This window comes from Solanum lycopersicum, chromosome 6 (assembly GCF_036512215.1).
Source record: "Solanum lycopersicum chromosome 6, SLM_r2.1".
Lineage (NCBI taxonomy): Eukaryota > Viridiplantae > Streptophyta > Magnoliopsida > Solanales > Solanaceae > Solanum > Solanum lycopersicum.
In genome coordinates this window covers 26060247-26078895 of record NC_090805.1, presented here as the reverse complement: position 1 = coordinate 26078895, position 18649 = coordinate 26060247, and the positions used below count along the sequence as shown (strand labels likewise).

General features: G+C 36.4%; 1 protein-coding gene across 3 annotated transcripts; it reads right to left on the bottom strand.

Moving 5' to 3' along the window:
* Positions 1–1688: 1688 nt before the first annotated feature.
* Positions 1689–18615, bottom strand: LOC101250414 (uncharacterized). Of its 3 annotated transcripts, none has more exons than XM_004240716.5 (8): positions 18489–18615; positions 15964–16146; positions 15263–15476; positions 14208–14374; positions 5691–5815; positions 4407–4467; positions 3888–3936; positions 1689–2053 (listed from the first exon to the last, which is right to left on the bottom strand). In XM_004240716.5, the coding sequence occupies exons 2-8, from the start codon at positions 16114–16116 to the stop codon at positions 1983–1985; spliced, it is 840 nt and encodes a 279-aa protein (XP_004240764.1). In that variant the 5' UTR covers positions 16117–16146; positions 18489–18615; the 3' UTR covers positions 1689–1982. The 3 variants fall into 3 exon arrangements, with proteins under 3 accessions (XP_004240764.1, XP_019070015.1, XP_019070016.1); XM_019214470.3 differs by having other exon boundaries at positions 18302–18497; XM_019214471.3 differs by lacking the exon at positions 15964–16146 and having other exon boundaries at positions 18489–18601.
* Positions 18616–18649: the final 34 nt, after the last annotated feature.

The following is an 18649-nucleotide window of genomic DNA, read 5'->3' as shown; positions in this document are numbered from 1 at the left end:
TTAATAACTCAAATTCTTGAGGGGTTAAAAGAGGTAACCCTAAGTTAATTAGTGGGGTATTATTGCCATCTTTTATTCTTAATTATATACTAATTAGGGTAAAAGAAAGAGGGTTTGAATAAAGAAGAAGAAAAGAACAGAAAGAGAGGGAGAAACGAACGGGAAAGAGGAGAAACGAGAAGAAGAACAAAGCTTTGGGAACTTGCTTGCTTGATTTCTAATCTTCGGTGGAGGTAGGTTATGGTTTTCATGCTTTCATAGTAAACTCTTAATAGAGAATGATATGTATTGGTAGCATTGTAAACCCTACTATATGCTTAATTGTATGTTTGCATGAATATGATTATGTGATTGTGATAAGATAAGCATGATCAAAAATATTGAATCCCAAATCTTGAAAAGAAACTTTAATATACATTATTAATGATGATGCCTTGGTATAGAAGAAGGCTTGATGAATTAAAGTAATGGGATTGAGGATGCCTTGGTATAGAGAAGGCTTGATGATTTACAGAATGATATTAGTGGATCGGAGTGTCACGTTCCGACACATAGATTTAGTGGATCGGAGTGTCACGTTCCGACACATAGATTTAGTGGATCGGAGTGTCACGTTCCGACACATGTAGGGGATCGGAGTGTCACGTTCCGACACATGTAGGGGATCGGAGTGTCACGTTCCGACACATGTAGGGGATCGGAGTGTCACGTTCCGACACATAGATTTAGTGGATCGGGGTGTCACGTTCCGACACATGTAGGGGATCGGAGTGTCACGTTCCGACACATGTAGGGGATCGGAGTATCACGTTCCGACACATAGAATTAGGGGATCGGAGTGTCACGAACCGACACAAGAGGAGGAAAGATAATGAATCTTGAAAGATGTTAATATACTCAATCTAACGAACATGATTCCCAAATGAGTATGGTATTGGGGCTTGAGTCCTCATGTGTGAATTTGATGGTACTTATTGATGATTATAGTACTTCTTGTTGTTACATGTTGAGTTTTATAGTTGATTTATGATAATACTTGATATATACTGTTCCCTATTTTGAGTTGGCCGATGATATCTACTCAGTACCCGTGTTTGTACTGACCCCTACTTTTATTGTTTTCTTCTTGTTTAATTGTGGAATGCAGCAAACGTGCCGTCATCTTCGACTCAACAGTAATTCAAGCCAGTCTTCGTCACACCGGATCTTCAGGGTGAGCTAACACTTCTAGCTTGGACTGGATCTCCTCCGTCACGTCTTGATGCCTTGAACCTCCGGCACGGACTAGCTTCTTATGTATTTTTAGCTTTTAGAATACTCTTAGTTTAGTCATTTAATTGTAGATGTTCTTGTGGTGATGACTTCCAGATTCTGGGGATAATGATAAGTTTTTGAGTTATAGAAGTTGATTATTGATTTTTATTAATGAGTTTAAGTTTTCCGCATTACTTTTGTTGTTATTACATTGAAATGTTAAGGTTAGATTGGTTGATTCGCTCACATAGGAGGGTAAGTGTGGGTGCCAGTCGCGGCCCGAATTCGGGTCGTGACAAAGTGTGCGTTTTTTCTCTATTTATTCTGTGTTAGTTAACCACGATCTTTTCACAGCAAACAAGATCAATTTAAGCTGTAAACTCACCCCTCCTACATTTCCCACAAAGTAAAAAACAGAAAGTACCACATTTCCATAATTTCAAATTTTGAACTTCTCGTATATTAATTTTGTATGATTTAAAATCAAAGCAATTAACAAATGACAGTAAGATATTTTTATCCAAGTTTCATGCTGGAGAAAAAAAAACCCAGCAGCTTCAGATTTATACCAAGTTAACCAAATATGGATAATAATGGACGTCACATCTCTTGCTTAATTAAACAATCAGCAATTTCTTCTATAATATCATTGACAGAGGCCTGGATCTCTCCATGCAGTTTGGTGCCTTCAATGAGCATGTTTGGTTTTCATTTCTCATTGTTAGTCGTTACACTGTACCAGCTGTTGTGCTGCCCAATGAGGTGAACATGAAGTTCCCCGAAAACATAGCTTCCTTATCTGTCAAACCAAAAGCAACATCAATGCTAAGATGGTCCTTGAAATTCGTAATATTATCTCATTACAGGTTAACAATAAGGATTCAATTAGGAAAAAGGAAGTAGCAAATATTCCTGCTGTCTTCTTGGTATTTTTGTTCCCATTACATGGTTCATATGAAAGTTGGGCTGCTTCAGATGATAAAAGGCTAGGATCAACCATGCATCACGAATATGGGTACGAAAACACAGAAATATAGTGCAGACAAATACAGTTTCCAAACAAGACCTTGCCCCATTTTGTTTAAATGAAGCATACAAATTGAATGGTTGGATTGAATTCAACCAACTCTAAGGTAGGCAGCTTCAAGGAAAACATCATCACAAATAATTGGACATAAGCAAAGATTCACTTCAACGACTTCCATGTACACAGAATTAACAACTAAAATCACAATCAAGCATCCTAATGACTGTCTCTAATTAGCTATGTTGCTCGGATTCATCAAGAATGTCAACAGGTGCATGTCGGATTCTCCAAAGGTATTGGAGAATCCGACACGAGTGCAGCATCAAAAGTGAAGTATGCGCAACTAACTCTATTGAGGTTCATAGAAAATACTCATGGAAACATTTAGAAAAAACATTTCATTGGGACTGGTAAGGTATTGAAGAGTAACGAAACATTTTATTGTAATCGAGAGAGTATATATAGTCAGGGGCGGAGCACCCTTAGCATAAGGGGTTCATTGAATCCCCTTCGATGAAAAATTATATTATTTATATATGGTTAAAATAGTTTTAAGACATATATAGTAAATGTCGAACCCTCTTCGACTACTTTGTGTTTCTATTTCTACAGATTTTGAACCTCCTAATTGAAAATCTTGGCTCCGCCATTGTATATTAGTATTGATGCCGAAATGTGTGACCATCTCATCTAAAAAATTAAGTTGTTAGAAAAAGCATAGTTTTTATTAATTAATTATAATCTCAAGACGCCCCCTAACATGCGGACCTGGTTTTTTTTCATGAGCCAAGCACGTGAAGATTCTTTTTGATATGGTGGCGGTGAGAGTCGATCTCAGGACCTCTCTGACTCCATGTTGAAGTCTGTGATCACAGGGGCGGACCCACATGGAGTCCGCCGGGTGCTCGAGCATCCATTAACTTCGTTACAATATATATATATATATATATATATATATATATAGAAATCGATAGATATTTGTATAAAATTAACATAGAGCACCCAATGAATAAATCATATAGTTGACCCAATGGTTCTAGGATGGGTACTTAAAACTCTTTTAGTGTTGTTGTACCAAGGTTCAAATCTCATTGTTAACACATATTTTTTACAGAGCACCCACAACCTTTAAATCCTAGATCCGCCACTGTGTGATATCTCATCTAAAAGCTTAAGCTGTTAGAGAGAGCACACTTTTTATTAGTTAATTATATTTTCAACAGTTGAGTCATAAGCTGTTAGAGAGAGCACACTTTTTATTAGTTAATTATATTTTCAACAGTTGAGTCATCCCGAAACCAGGATAAGCATCTTTCAACCCCAAACTGGGGATCTGGAAGCAACAGGGTATCCTGTAAAAGATTTTCTTATCCTATTTCCTCCTATTTTTCCTTTTAAATGGTGGGTGGTTTGCAGATGTGAAACGTTACATCACAAATATCGAGAATGAGGAAAACAGTAACTTATGGTGCCTCACATTGTTTAAGACTTCTCCGCATCTCTTTGAAAGGGAATATTAAGAGCATGAAAGCCCTCATTAACAAGTTCTAACATCCTTCTCACATAAATTGAAATTATGCATATTTGTTTGAGGCAGAAATAGTACCTGTAAATGACAGACAGTTGGATTCCCTGCGAACATACCTTGACATAGCCTGAAATCACACGATACATAGAAAACAATAAGCATGGCATGCCAAAAGCTCAAACGTGCTACATCTTAGTTACAGAGCTCAGCCAAAAGGAAATTAAATGCAACATAAGCAAAGAAAACCAAGAATAGTATGCAGAGCCCAGTTCACACTATATCTTAGGAACACAGCCCAATAAAAAGAAAATTAAACGCAAGGACAATTACTTGAAAAACATATAGCATCAAAAAATGATATTAGCTAGGTTCATAAATACTAATTTCTTGCAGTTAATTCCAGGAGAAAGTTAACAGCAACTGAAGTGGAAAAGATAATAAATTTTCTTTCATAAAGAACACAAGGATTTCCAACAACCCATTTTCCATGCAATATTGGGCCATTTTACCTACAACAAGCAGCTTCCAGTACAAGTATTTACTTCTGACGATTGCATCAAGAGGAGCTTCTCAAGTATAGTACAAAAATATACTTGCCTGGACAGGAAGCAAAGCAGCATCACTTGGCGTAGAGGTACCATCATCAGAGAAGACATTCCTACAACATAAAACATCAGAAGGCCTATAAAATAAAATGCACGTACAATTGTCACTGGTAAACAAATGGCGATCTATTTAAGCTCAATAGGGCATTTTGAATAGAGCTTCACTCATTTCAGATTGCAAAATATAACACTATCTTTACGTATACCCTTCTCCTATGCCACATCAAATCGAAGTTTATCATAGCACCACAGTAACATCATGCTTCAAAAAATGCAACTGCAATAACAACCAACAGCTTGTTCCAAGTTCCATCTACAATCCCGCAGTGTCCTTGGACAATGCCAGTGTCGAGAAATCTCCAACTTTTAGGTGGAATTGAGTAGATGGGAAATATAAAGATTAAAAAGAAAGTTAGCTAGCAATAGCATTGTCAGTGAACTCCCAGGAAAAACTGTGATGGCTTAAACTTCTGTAAAATTACTCGTAGGAGAGGAGCAGATTGTAGAATGATAACATTTTCAGCTATGCTTCAACACAAGGGTGAAGGAATTGATTTAGACGATTAGTTTGATTATTAACTCTTTAATGGTCTTAGCTTGCTTGTAGCTGAAAATGACTTGATGTAGCACAGGAATGATGCATAAAATTTACTTTTCCATCATCAGTTGCTGTAAGCTTAAAAGAATTTTATAGAGTTGTTTATTTTTTTCGATAAAAGAATCAATATAAACTCTTTAACAGGACACGAAAAAGAAGGAAAAAAGAGATACATTACAAATTTTCTCATTAGTATCTCTTGAAGACACAATCTAGGGCATAATTTTCAAGCACACTTATTTCTTGCTTGATATGCAGATACCAACTTTTACGACCTTCATTCACTTAGTTTAGGACTGTGCTTACAAATGTTTCGAACTACCCAGTGACTGTTACAATATTATAGCCAAATTAAGGACTGGGACTATTTTTCTTTGTTATATGTGATTAATGTCGGAAAACTTCAGCTCATATACTCTAAATAAGTATTTTCAAACTTACACATCTTTGGCTTATCATAATTGAGCAGAGTCCTAAGTTTGAAAATTGAAATGCAACGATCTATATAATTACCATGCAAAAGTGCTCATATTGTGGGACTACACTGGGTATGTTGTTGTAAGAATGTTCGGATTATAAACTTCATTTGTTGAAGTACTTCTTAACAAACAAACAAAAAAAGAGACCTGCAAAGTTCAGATAAGTTGTGGAGCCTGAATCAATATTTCAATGCCTTACCTCCAAATTACATTCTGCAACTCATCCTGCTTAGCTTCAGGAAGCATCGCAGCATCATAGGCGACAATATTACCATAAAATATCTTTTCTAAATCCTTCATCCATTTAATCAACAATAAGTTAACCTGCAATTTTGATAACACAAGTTTCTTAATATTGTTATTTTACCATATTGAACTGTAATGGCAATATAAATCACAATTGGACATAAAATATCTTTTCTAAATCCTTCATCCATTTAATCAACAATAAGTTAACCTGCAATTTTGATAACACAAGTTTCTTAATATTGTTATTTTACCATATTGAACTGTAATGGCAATATAAATCACAATTGGAAAACAAGTTATGGTCTTCATGTGGAGCTACATGTCCAGTCATATACTACAAAACTTCCCCTTCCCCTTCCCCTTCCCTTCCCCTTCCTCTTCCCCATGTAAGTGAGTATAAATTGTACAAAACCAAAACAAAGATTGGAAACATTTTCTACATAATGATTTTGTTGAACAAGATCAAAGTTACAGTATTTATTCAACTCAAGATTGGGCTCTCTATTTGGTTGGCGTGTGCGTGGGCAAGGGTACTCTTACACAAAAGCACGATTCTGTACAAAGAGAATTTAGTCCTCATACAAAAAAAAAAAAACACATTCCAAAAATCTTGACCAGTGAAATATTCTTCCAATTGTTCTTATGCTTCACTTTTTCTATATTGTTCATATTAGTAACAAAAGAACAACTTCCCATGCTCTATTTCTCTGCTGTTCTTCTGAATTTCAAGCTTTCACACCATACACCATAATGTATGGTGCTACCAGGCAATGATGCAATAGACTGCCTACATCCTCCCCAAGAATTCCCTATGGCCATGGAAACAAATCTAGAAAGCCAAATTACCTTTGAAGGTGGCATGTTTCTCATGGTTATTAGCAAAACAGGCTGTTCGGAGACATGAAATCCTAAGGAAGAAGAACATCATTTGCAGAATCACTGACCAGCTATGGAAGAATTTCATTAATCTCAGCGGCATGCAATGTACAATGCCTAGCAAGATTGTTGACACTACCCAATTGGGAAGGAGCTGGGAAGGAAGCTAAAAACAGGAGCTATTGGAGAACTATTTCCAGCCTGTATATGGTGGATCATTTGGTAGGAGAGGAATGATAAATATTTTGAAGACAGGAGTAGAATAGTACAGAAGATAAAAACATATTTTTTCTGCTTTTGTTTTTTGTTGTACAAAGAACTATCCCGTAGATGCAGAAGATATTCTAGAAGTTGCGCCATGCTAGGATTAGGAGTTCTTTATTTTCTTGCTATATCTTATTATGACCACATTTCCTCCATAGAGACTATGACTTATATACATATCTCAATAACCACTTAATTTCCAAAGCTTTACATTGGTTATTCAGGTTTTTAATGCCAAGACCTCCCTGTTTCTAGCTTGTTATGGGCCATTTCCACTTCAATAGGTGATAATAGCCTTCACTGGTTTCATTTCCTTGCCAGGAAAAGGATCTCCTGATCTTGTCTAACCTCTGTACAACCCCTGCTGGGATGAGGAAAAGAGTTGGAGGGCATCTAGTACAACATTGATCAAAGTGAGTCTGCCCCCATAGACAAGTACTGGACTTTCCATCTTGATAGCTTCCTTTCATATTTTTCCAGAACATTGTCCCAAATTTCTTTTGACCTTGATTTGGTCCCCAATGGCATCCCTAAATATAAAGAGGGTAGGATTCTCACTTCTCCCAGAATTGAAGCCAAAAGACCTATGTTTGGGACTCTAATGGGGTAAATGTGGCTCTTTTCCCAATTAATGTGCAATCCTGAGATACCTTCAAAGAGTGATTACTCTTACATATCTTAACTGTTCCTCTTCTGCACCACAGAAAATCAATGTATCATCTACATCCAGATTGTCTCCACTGTTTGTAGGCACTTCAAAACCTGAAATCAAACCATTGATCTTGTGGTCTTTAATTATATTGTTTAGCCCCTCCATGGCTAGGATGAACAGAAATGGGAACAAAAGGTCCCTCGCCTTATCCCCTTTGGGCTGCAAAGAAACCTTTAGGAGCTCCATTAATCAGCGCTGAGAACTTTACAGTGGAGATGTCAAATCTGATCCACTTCTCCGCAAATCCTATTTTCGGTAAGTGTTGAGCAGAAGCCCCCAATTCACATGGTCATAAGCCTTTTCTATATCCAGTTTGCATAAGATTTCACACATCTTTTGTGTTACGACCCATTTGGCAGTGAGAACTTCAGTTTCTTCTGATTTTTTTCCCTTTATTTGAAAATCACCATTTGGGCAAGAAAATTCCAAATTTAACTTGAAGTTGTATTTAGAATTTGGAGAACACCCAAAAATTTACTTTCACTTTCACTATATTTTTTTAAAAAAACTTTACACGAACTTTTATTTTATGAAAAGAAACCCATTAATTTATGTTTCATATGTAAATCATATTTCATGTTTTTTTATGAAAAGTACATGCAAATAACCAACTAGTATTATTTACAAAAACAATAACCAAACACAATTCATTGTCAACTCCAACTTCAAAAATCAAATAAAGTTTCAAAATATTTGTAATAATATGTGCTAGAGTACATGGAATCTAATCTATAACATTATGTGACAATTTATTTTTAGATATTATTCTTTCAAGGGATAATGCACAAGTACTCCCTCAACCTATGCTCGAAATTTTAGAGACACACTTATACTATACTAAGGTCCTATTACCCCCTAAACTTATATTATAAATAATTTTCTACCCCTTTTCGTCCTACGTGGCACTATCTTGTGGGCCCAGCGTGTGTTGACATTTTTTTCAAACTAGTGTCACGTAGGCCGAAAAGGGGTAGAAAATTATCTATAAAATAAGTTCAGGGGTAATAGGACCTTAGTATAATATAAGTGTGTCTCTGAGATTTCAAACATAGGTTGAGGGGCTACTTATGCATTTTTCCTTCTTTTAAAGCAAATTTGATTGTATATTTTAGGATAAAGTAGTTGAGTTAGGTGATTTTTGCTAGATTTTATACACTGAAGGTATAAACAATATCTAAAAAAGTAAATTCAAATTCTAAACATTCTTTGCCAAAAGTATGGCGAAACAAAACTCCAACTTCAAAATTCCAAATAAAGTGAATTTTTTTTTCATAGTCAAACACCCACTTACTCTATTGCTTCATTTGCAATCAATGTTGCATCCATAATCTGTTTACCTTGGATAGAAGTCATTTGTTGGGAATCAACCAACTTATACATAACCCCTTTAGTCCTTTTAGTCGACAATTTAGACAAAAGCTTATACAAGCTACCTATCACGTTAATTGGCCTATAATCTTTTAACTCATTAACCCCTTTCTTCTTGGGGATCACATCAATATATGTGCATTGAATCTCTTTTCAAACATCTTATGCTCATGGAAAATGTGAAGAGCATTCATGATGTCATGATTTAGAACTTCCCAATATTTGATGAAGAAGCCCATGTATGTATCCATCAGGGCCACAGGGTTTGTCCGCAACAAACTTCTTTAGTCAACTAAGCACCGCTTGTTCCTCAAATATAGCTTGTAACGGTACTTTTTTGCTTCTGATATTGTAGGACAGTTCATCATGTTGCATGTTGGTCTCCACCTTTCTGTATCTGTGTACAATTTCTTACAGAACTGTATGTCTCCCGTTTGCTCTGCCTGTTTTTTTTTGTTTTTTTTTTTTGTGAAATTGGTAAATTGTATTCCTTAAGCATTAAGGCTATGCTGGCCACCTCCAAATAGTTTACAAAAAAAGAAAAGAGAGATACTTACAAAAAGCCTATAAAATCCACTAATTGGATTTCCTCTTCTATACTCTGTTCTTTACACAGAAAACCTAGTGAAGTAATTACTTTCCACTGAATCTTCAAAATAGAGGATTCTTTTCCTTCAAAGCTCCTCTGGTTCCTCTCTTTCCAAATGGTCCACCAGATGCAGGCTGGGACTGTCCTCCACAATATTTTTTGGCTTTTGCGTCCTCCTCTTCTGATCCAACAGCTAAGCAAGTCTGCAGTATCTTCAGGCATGATCCAATTGATTCCAGCATTGGCAGTGAACATAGCCCAAATTTGTGTCGTTACTTTGCAATGCATGGAAAGGTGTTTGTTGGTTTCTAGTGCCTCCTTCCAGAGGAGGCATCTAGATGCTATGATGAACCCCCTTTTTGCAGTGCCTCATGTGTCAAGCATGCTTTCCTAGCTACTAGCCAAGTGAAGCATTTCAATTTATTAGGAGCCACACTTTTCCATATAGCATTCCAAGGTCCAGTTGACCTGCCTCCAGCAACACTCTGCCTGGTTTTTTCATTGTTTCTCCTTGTACTTCTAGGTGGTCAATATAGTTGCTTCTTTTATGGGCATTGGCTGACTTGTGGAAAAACTTAGTGTTGTTGTCACCTTCTTTTAGCCAGAAAATTTTGGATCTTTGCTTCCATGCAGTTTTTCGCTCTTTCTTTTAATGACCAAAGTCTCTTCATTCTTGAGTAGCTCTTCATACTTCAAGAAGGTTGCTGACTTCAAAGCAGCCTCTTCCATTGTTAGAGCTCTTCTATCAATTATAGAGTCCAAAGTTGCCATTTCATTTAGCAAATTGAAATCATGGAAAGACAAGTTTCCTTTTTTCTTCCATACTCCAACTCCTTAAGCTTACTTTTTAAAGCTTTAAATTTATAGGCTAATATGTAGTCTGGTTTCCCTAAAAATGCAAGAGAATTCCACCAAGACATGATTTTGTCTGAAAATCCCTCTATGTTTAGCCACTAATTTTTGAATTTAAAATATGATTAGTTTGATCTCAAGGTCCATAGTGTAAGGCTATAGGCACATGATCTAATGCCAATATCTGGAGAGCAATCTGCTTCACTTTGGTGAATTGTTCACTCCACTCAGATGAGAATGAAACTTGTGTTCCTCCTTCTAGTGGCAGTAAGTTCCTAGTCGTTTACAGTGCGAAAATTCTACCATGGTAGAGGACCTCCTTTGTCAGTTGCCCTTCTCTGTGGGGAACCAGCACACATTGAAGTCCCCACAGACTGCCCAAGGACCCTCCATCAAAACCGTTAACAGACCACAACTCATCTCATACCTCTCTTCTTTCCACTTTAAAATTTGGTGCATACACCCTTGAAATGTAATAGTTGAAGATTTTGGAGCATGGCTTCAGAACTGCAAATTTAATGTATGAACCCCTATATGCAGCACCTCTCCCTTCCATACTCTACTATCCCATAACATGATGATTCCACTCTTAGTACCACTTGCTTCTTAGCAAGCATACTTAAACCATCTCCCTCTTCATATTTGTTTCACTATCTCTTAGATGTCTCCAAGTAGCCTGGTCTCTATACAGTTCATCACCACCCTCCTTTTCCCCCGTCCTTTAGTGCCCTAACGTTCCAAGACCACCAAGTTGAGCTTCATGATTCAGACTGTACACACCCTTTCCCCTTGTTTCTGCCCTCACTGTTTTGAACTTGGCATCCAAAGAAATTACGTTCTTTAATTTATTGGTGCCTTTGAATTTATTTTTCCTATTTTCTGTAGATGGCTTCATCCTCCTAATTCTGCCTGCATGCATCAATTTGCATGAGGAGCTCCAATGTTTTCTCTTCATGTCCTTTGAAATCATCTCCAGACATTTTACCAAATTTAATTAACATTTGTCAAATTCATACTGATGTCATTTTCCCCTTCTCGATGACCGCTACAGCTGATTCTGTGGCTAATGGTATCAATTCTTCCGCTTCCCAACTCTCTCCATCTGAACTTGAATTGCCAATCACAATATGTTGCTCTTTGCAATTTTCGGTCCCCCTTACCTCCCTCACCATTAATTCCCCCTCTATTTCTTCTAGACTTATTTCAGTCTTTTTTTCGAATTTTTTTGCCAGTGTTTCTGTGACTGGAGTTGTAGCAGTGAGTCAAAGGCCGTCTGTTTCTATCGCAGTGGTATCTCTGGGAAAGATGCTCTTAACATCTTCCCCCAGATTTCATCAATTTGTAACTCTGAATCGGGTTGGACTTGTTGATTAATTAACTTCTATAGGAATTGCGTCTGGGTTTGGGCCCCAATTTTAGATTGACCCACTATCTCCTGCCTTGGAGACCTCACGTTCCCCTCACATGGATTGATTTTTTAAAAAAATCTTCACATATGCACATTCCAATCAACAGTAGCCAAGATAGCTTTTTGATTGATAATGTCAAAAGAGGCTTTTATCCTCTGTGTATTACCTGTCTTCTTCACTGAGCATAGATATCAGATTCCTGTGCAAAGGCCTCTCCTAAGGGATCCCCCGGTCTTCACTGTCTCTGCCGTGGTTTTCTATTCCGCCATGATTTCCACCGAAGCCTTCTTGGAGGTTGTGTCTTTCTAAATCCAGATCAGGGCCCTGAAGGTGTAACCCTTTTTAGTTATGGCAACCTCATTGGGTATTCTTCGTCCTTCACTTATCACCTATTTCATTAAACGTGTCTTGAACCAGAAATGCAGGGTAATCCTATTGCTCTGATCCAGGTCATTTTTAGTCTTTATTGGGAAGGTCAATAACAAAGAGTGGGTTCCACCTTCCACCATCCTACTTGTACCTTCAGGTTCTTCCAGGCCCATTCTCCTTGCAATATCTTCTAAATATGTACTTATTTGAGAATTCGAAGAGGAAGATATGCCCTACCATTTCAAAGATATTGACTCCAAATGCTTCCTTCCATATCGAAGAGGCCCATCTTCTTACATCAGTCAAAGATCACACTTATAGAATTCCATCTTGGAAATACACAGGAATAAAATCATAATAAATACGTTGAACAGAATCCAATGATTGAGAAAGTTGAAAGGAGAAGGTCACAAAATTATTCGAGAAGGGAAAAAGAGACATTATCAAGGGCACTATGTCTGGTATCCCAACTTACTATACGTCCATAATGCCCGAGAACTGTGGTTGAAAGATTGAAATAATCTCGTGAAATTTTCTGTGCGACAACAGTGAGGTGGAAACAAACCTTTAACATGGGAAATAGTAACTTCTTCTATGAAAGCAAGGGGGGCTCAGGATAGAGATTTGAGGGTATTCAACATATAACTCCTTATCAAGGGCACTATGTCTGGTATCCCAACTTACTATACGTCCATAATGCCCGAGAACTGTGGTTGAAAGATTGGAATAATCTCGTGAAATTTTCTGTGCGACAACAGTGAGGTGGAGACAAACCTTTAACATGGTAAATAGTAACTTCTTCTATGAAAGCAAGGGGGACTCAGGATAGAGATTTGAGGGTATTCAACATTTAACTCCTAGGTCAGTGAATTTGATGACTTAGATTGGAGAATCAACCATCGTAAAGTTATCAACAATATGGAGCACAAGTGAGAGACAGTGATGGAGGATCATTCAGATACATTTAACATATGGAGGAGCATAACAAATGGTGGTAAGTATTTACCGGAAGTATCAACTTTTAAAGCTATTATCTTATGGAAGCAGATACTGTGTGGTGATTTAAGTTAATCCAAAGAAGAAAAGAATTAAAAGGGGCTGCCTTATACTGAAGAAATTCAAAAAAAATGCTTGTCGGACAATGCAAGAAACATGCCAGACCATGGAAATTCTGTTTAAACATAGAATCAAGTTTTGCTTTTAATAGCAAACTCAAGACAAGACAAGTCTACAAGCGGTGGAGAAGTAATCAGTGATAAATTTAACACTTGAAAGACAAAAAGGTAAGAAGACACTCCAAAATTGTCATATCAAATGTGTAAATGAGAACAGAAAAAGTGTAGATACTATTGCATCTTCTTGATGCCGTCTTTTTAATGAAACACCCATCAGAAAAAAGGGAAAAAGTAAAGATGAAAAGTAAAAGCTTTTTGAGGATATCAAAGCTCCTCATCAAGGAAAGTGATCTGTTAGATTTAAAAACGTCCAAAATCAAATGTAAGACTAATAATATGAAAGAAGCTTATTTCTGGAAAGATCAAAGATGCCCCAGCTTAAGCACTAAATATTTTATACAACAGCCTCGTTATATCATGGATGTCCCCAGCTTAGAACTACAGGCTTGTTATACAACAGCTTACAACAATTCTTTAGGATAAGCCGATAAGCACAACAGCCCATAAATACAATCCAATTCGTCATTCTTCCCCTCGTTTTCATTTCTCCTATCATTTTCTTTTTTTTTATGGAGGGCATACAGTCATTCTTTATGCTTAGATATATTTCAACTTCCAACCCAAAATTTTCTAAAGAAACACCAAATCTTAGAGTTGACAACTTTATGACTATCCGGACTTTGCTGATTGAATGGCAAAGGTAAAACCAGATTCAAGCTATATCCAGCAAGATTAGTAGTTCAAATATGAATCATGTTTCAAGTAGAAACTGCTAAGTGAAAAACAAAGAGAATGCCCAGAAGAACTATTAGCTTATAGAGTTGATTTTCTGTATCAGGGTTTTGTAACTTACCCCAGCTTTAGAAACTCTCAGCTCCACATCATGATTATAAATCTCATACAAGTACTGTCCCAGTTCAACACCGTCCTTACCCTCCTGTTTCAAACGTCGCAAGCAAAGCCACATATGGATAACTAGTAAGGAAAATGTGGTCTTAAATGTTTTCTCCAAGCTAAATACTGCATTCAACATATATACACAATCAGACAACTCAAAATAATTAATTAGCAAAGCTAATCTGGGAACAAAAGCTAATTATATTTTCTAAAGATGGAGAAGAAAAGTACAGTTGTATGAAAATGAAATACCACAGACTGTCAGATTTAATAACCGATTTTCAATTTGTTTGCTTGTCCAAAGGTTAGGGTACAGTCTGCTTACATCCCTCCATCCCCAGACCCACATGTGGATTACACTAGGCATGTTGTTGTTATAAATTAATCAAATGACAGTATTTTCAGGGGAAAGAGATATCATATTAGACATATTTGATCCCAAACAGCTTCTTTTTTTGAAATATCACATGCAAAATAAATATCAACAAGTCAGGCCCTAGTATTAACATGAGCAGGAATGCTGTAAGCGGGCTGAGTGAAGTCTTAAGAGATAGAAGTGGCCTGTGCTTAAATGATAGCAAGGATTAACCAGATACTGTGAAAAGGTTGTCGATCAGCAATGTGAATAAGGAAGTATTTAACGCGCAACAGTTTGAAAATTCAATGCAATAACTCACCTCTCAACCAGAGTACCTGAAGAACAATAACTACTTGAATTCCTTAGAGAAAGGAAAGACACTGACAATACTTTATCAAAAAAGGAAAGACACTGTCAATAAACTGAGGCTAAGAACCATCTGCAAACAGCTTGTGTATTATTCCCCTAAACTACATCTTTCACTTCAGATATAGGCCAACTATAAAATTATACTGTTTTTTTAATATAAAAAAGAAAGCACAAGATGTGAAACATTGTTATCATTTTTTATAAGATAGTATAAATTTAGGCATAGTGATCCATGGACACATAGAAACAGGCAAAAGCTAATCATGATCAAGGAGCATACTAACCATCGTAAATAGCAGGTTTGTCAACTTGGTGAACAACACGACGATAAATAACATTTGCCCCTCGAATGGACTTGCTTTGCTTACTATAAAACAGCATTAGCTTAAATAAAGCGCGCTTAAAGCCCTCGTACTGTGGATCTTCAACTCTGAATGGTGAATCAGGTGCTAGTGCCAGCGAATGAGGCTTAGACCAGAACATCTTGTTCAAATTTACCTATTCAAGTGACCGAAGTCAATTAGAAGCACTTCCAAAGTTGAAAAATTTACTTACCAAAATAAATAAGAGTTGGCACAAATTACATCCAACAAATCTCTGTTCAGCACAAATGCCAACAATTTAATTAAGTGAAGGTATCTTCTTTCATTTCGCACATCGAAGTCCATTTAGTAAATTATATATATCACGCAAGCATCACAACTAAAAGATTAAAACTCCAAGCAACAGATTCATGTGGGATAGCCATACCATTTTACACAACATCAACCTAAAGGGAACAGTTACAGAACTAATTCATGTACTATCTCCATTCACATTTAATTTTATGCAGTAGGTTTGTCAAGTATACAACAAGCAAATGTAGCATGAAGCTTGAATGGTCATAACTCGTAAGGTACTCAAAACTTGAGATTCGATCTTCTTAAGAATCAAATTGATGCGGCAAATAAACCAACAGCCAAGAAATGTAATTCGTAGTCAAAACCTGGTCATTAACATTGTATAGTTTATCAGCAGGCGGCTCGGCAACGGCGGCAACCTTGGAATAATCTCGACAGTGTAAAGAACGCAATTGTCTTCCCAACTCAGAGTTTACTCTACCAAACTGGGAAATCACTCTGCTCCATCTCGTCAACATCCTTTGGGACTCTCGGCGATTGTTGATTTCCTGAGGTTTAGACGCTTCTCTTTTATTTGGTATTAGAGGGAGTATTTTTTTTCCAAATAAGCTTGAGACACATGATCAAAAAACTAAGCAGATCAACTCAATTTCATCCTCTTCTTACTAACATTTTTTCTTACTTATGCAAAACTTGATTAATGATAGAATAATTAAGGATGCCTTAAAAGAAGTTGTGATCATTTTCAGAACCTAGTAAAATTAGTCAGAAAAAAATGACTGATGCACGCGAGCACAAAGATCCAAGGGAAGCAAACTCACAGAAACTATGTTTAAAACGTTAAGTAGCATCATAACAAACAGTCAAATTGTGAGAATATTCATAAAGTCGTTCTTATTCTTTTCAATCCCCGAAAGGAGAATATAATTACTACTCTCTCCAGAGGAAAACAGTTTTCAGAAACAGTCAGCTAAACGGAGATGATACTTCATGAGAAATTTATTCCTCTTCCTCTGCATCCGCCTCCTCCAGCCATTTCACAAAGATCATTTTTATGTTCTCATTATCTTATTGACACAATCCATTGAATTATCTTTTATACAAAGGAGTGACTACACACCCTCACAAGTCATATATAACCAGAAATTTGTAAAGATATGCCACTGAAGCTATAGCAGAAGAATTCAGGAACAAGAGGTTAATTCTGTACTTGAGCAAAAGGAGCAGTCTATCTTGATGACCCAAAAACTATCAATAGAGCACTCTATCTTTAGGCCTACTTCCTTTCGTGTCAGTGTACATACTTTATGGAGTAGCGATAAACTCTTAGTTGAGAGTCATCACAAAGAAGCACCCAATTAGAATGTTTACAATTGTGGGATTAGAATAATAAGAGAAAAGAAGCAAAACTGGATGGAGTTTAAAGATGAAAATAAGAGTGACGCTTTCCTAGGGAATAAGATACAGATTTTTTAGCATTTAGTAATTGGAAATCAACTCATAAATCAGTAAAATGCTCCAAGCTGAAGGGAACTTCATTACCAAATTCGAACTCAAGATTTTGGTTAAGAGTGGAGAGAACCACCCCTTCCTTCGGTAGTTAATTTGCATCTGCAACTGTGCAGAACCATTAACCACAACCTCGATACCTATGCATGTCTTGACTATTTATATGAACTTGGCAGTGGTAGCTTGAGAATCTTTACTAACACGATCCATTTAATCCATATACTAAACTAAAATACATGAAATGGTAAATTAACTAAATTTTTGGGCAGTAATACAGCAGTGAGAACACATATGATTTATCCACATCTACACAAAGAAATGGAAATAACTAATTGAGATTTGTCCTACAGAAAATATGAGAAGATCACCTTCTGGGTTGTAATTCTATAAACTTAAAGTTTCTAACTTCTTTTATATGAGGAATTGTTGGTGGTGTTCGGACCAACTTGCACACACCTCGACTATTTCATCAAGTATTATTACCTCCCGCTAGCATAGTAAATTAAAACAAACACTCTAACTTTATTGAGTATTAATTCAACTTTGTATAATTATTTTGTATACATATTATACCAAGAATCCTTTGACATGAATACTGCCCTCGATGATGTGTACAAGAAGGTCTTTGATTAAAATTGGAAACAAAAATTATAATTCAAAATGTTTCAGTAAATACATGCCTAGCATAACGAACTCATACCATCTAAACATCCTCTCATCTTCACAATTAAGAAGATCCTGTCTTCTTTCTAGGTAAAAGCCAAAAGATAATGCTTTAGTCTGAAGTGTTTAACCTTCAAGAAATACAATAATCCATCTCACCAAAACAAAAGGTATATTTAATTCTGGAGTACAAGGAATTTGGAGACAGGAAAAAACTTAATAGAAGCAACAACTGGAAATAAAAATCAAGCAGAAAAACGCCAGCACAACATTAAAGTAATGCTTACAGGCCTTAAGTGATAACATCAGCCTATGACCATCACCATTACTCCGTCATCCCCTAAAGTCCCTATTTTGGGTTCAAATCCTAATATTGAAACTTGTGGCAATAATCAAATCCATAAGCAAAATTAACTGGGTTAAGACTTTCTAACATAGTCCAGAAATAGATATACTTTCTTTTGGGCAATTTCACAAACACCTTTTATGCAAGTACGTATATTGTACCTAATATAACAAACACTTAATTACCTTGAAAGAGTTGAAACAGATGATATTTAAGATTAAATCATATCATCAAAGAGCTGTAGCCGATTTGAAATTTAAGATCAACCCATGAAAAAAAACAAATATTTCATGGAAAATTCAAAAACATCTCAGAATCAGAAATTAACACAAGATGACATAAAAAGGCCGAACAAACAGAGGGGACACTTACCTGTAAACTGGGGAAGAAAGAGCAGTATAGTTTATGGAGATAAGAGTGTTCTTGAGGACTTGTGATGTGAAGGAGACTGATTCTAACCACAGCAATGTGAAATAAGTAGCAGAAATGAGGGCCATTAAAATATGTAAAATGAGATGGTTCAACTTTTTATT

Coding starts and splice junctions, on each gene's coding strand:
- LOC101250414 (XM_004240716.5), bottom strand. CDS start 16,116: ATGTTGACGAGATGGAGCAGAGTGATTTCCCAGTTTGGTAGAGTAAAC. Junction 15,477..15,963: donor TATACAATGTTAATGACCAG/GTTTTGACTACG, acceptor TCACTTGAATAG/GTAAATTTGAACAAGATGTT. Junction 4,468..5,690: donor TTGCAGAATGTAATTTGGAG/GTAAGGCATTGA, acceptor TTTATGTTGTAG/GAATGTCTTCTCTGATGATG.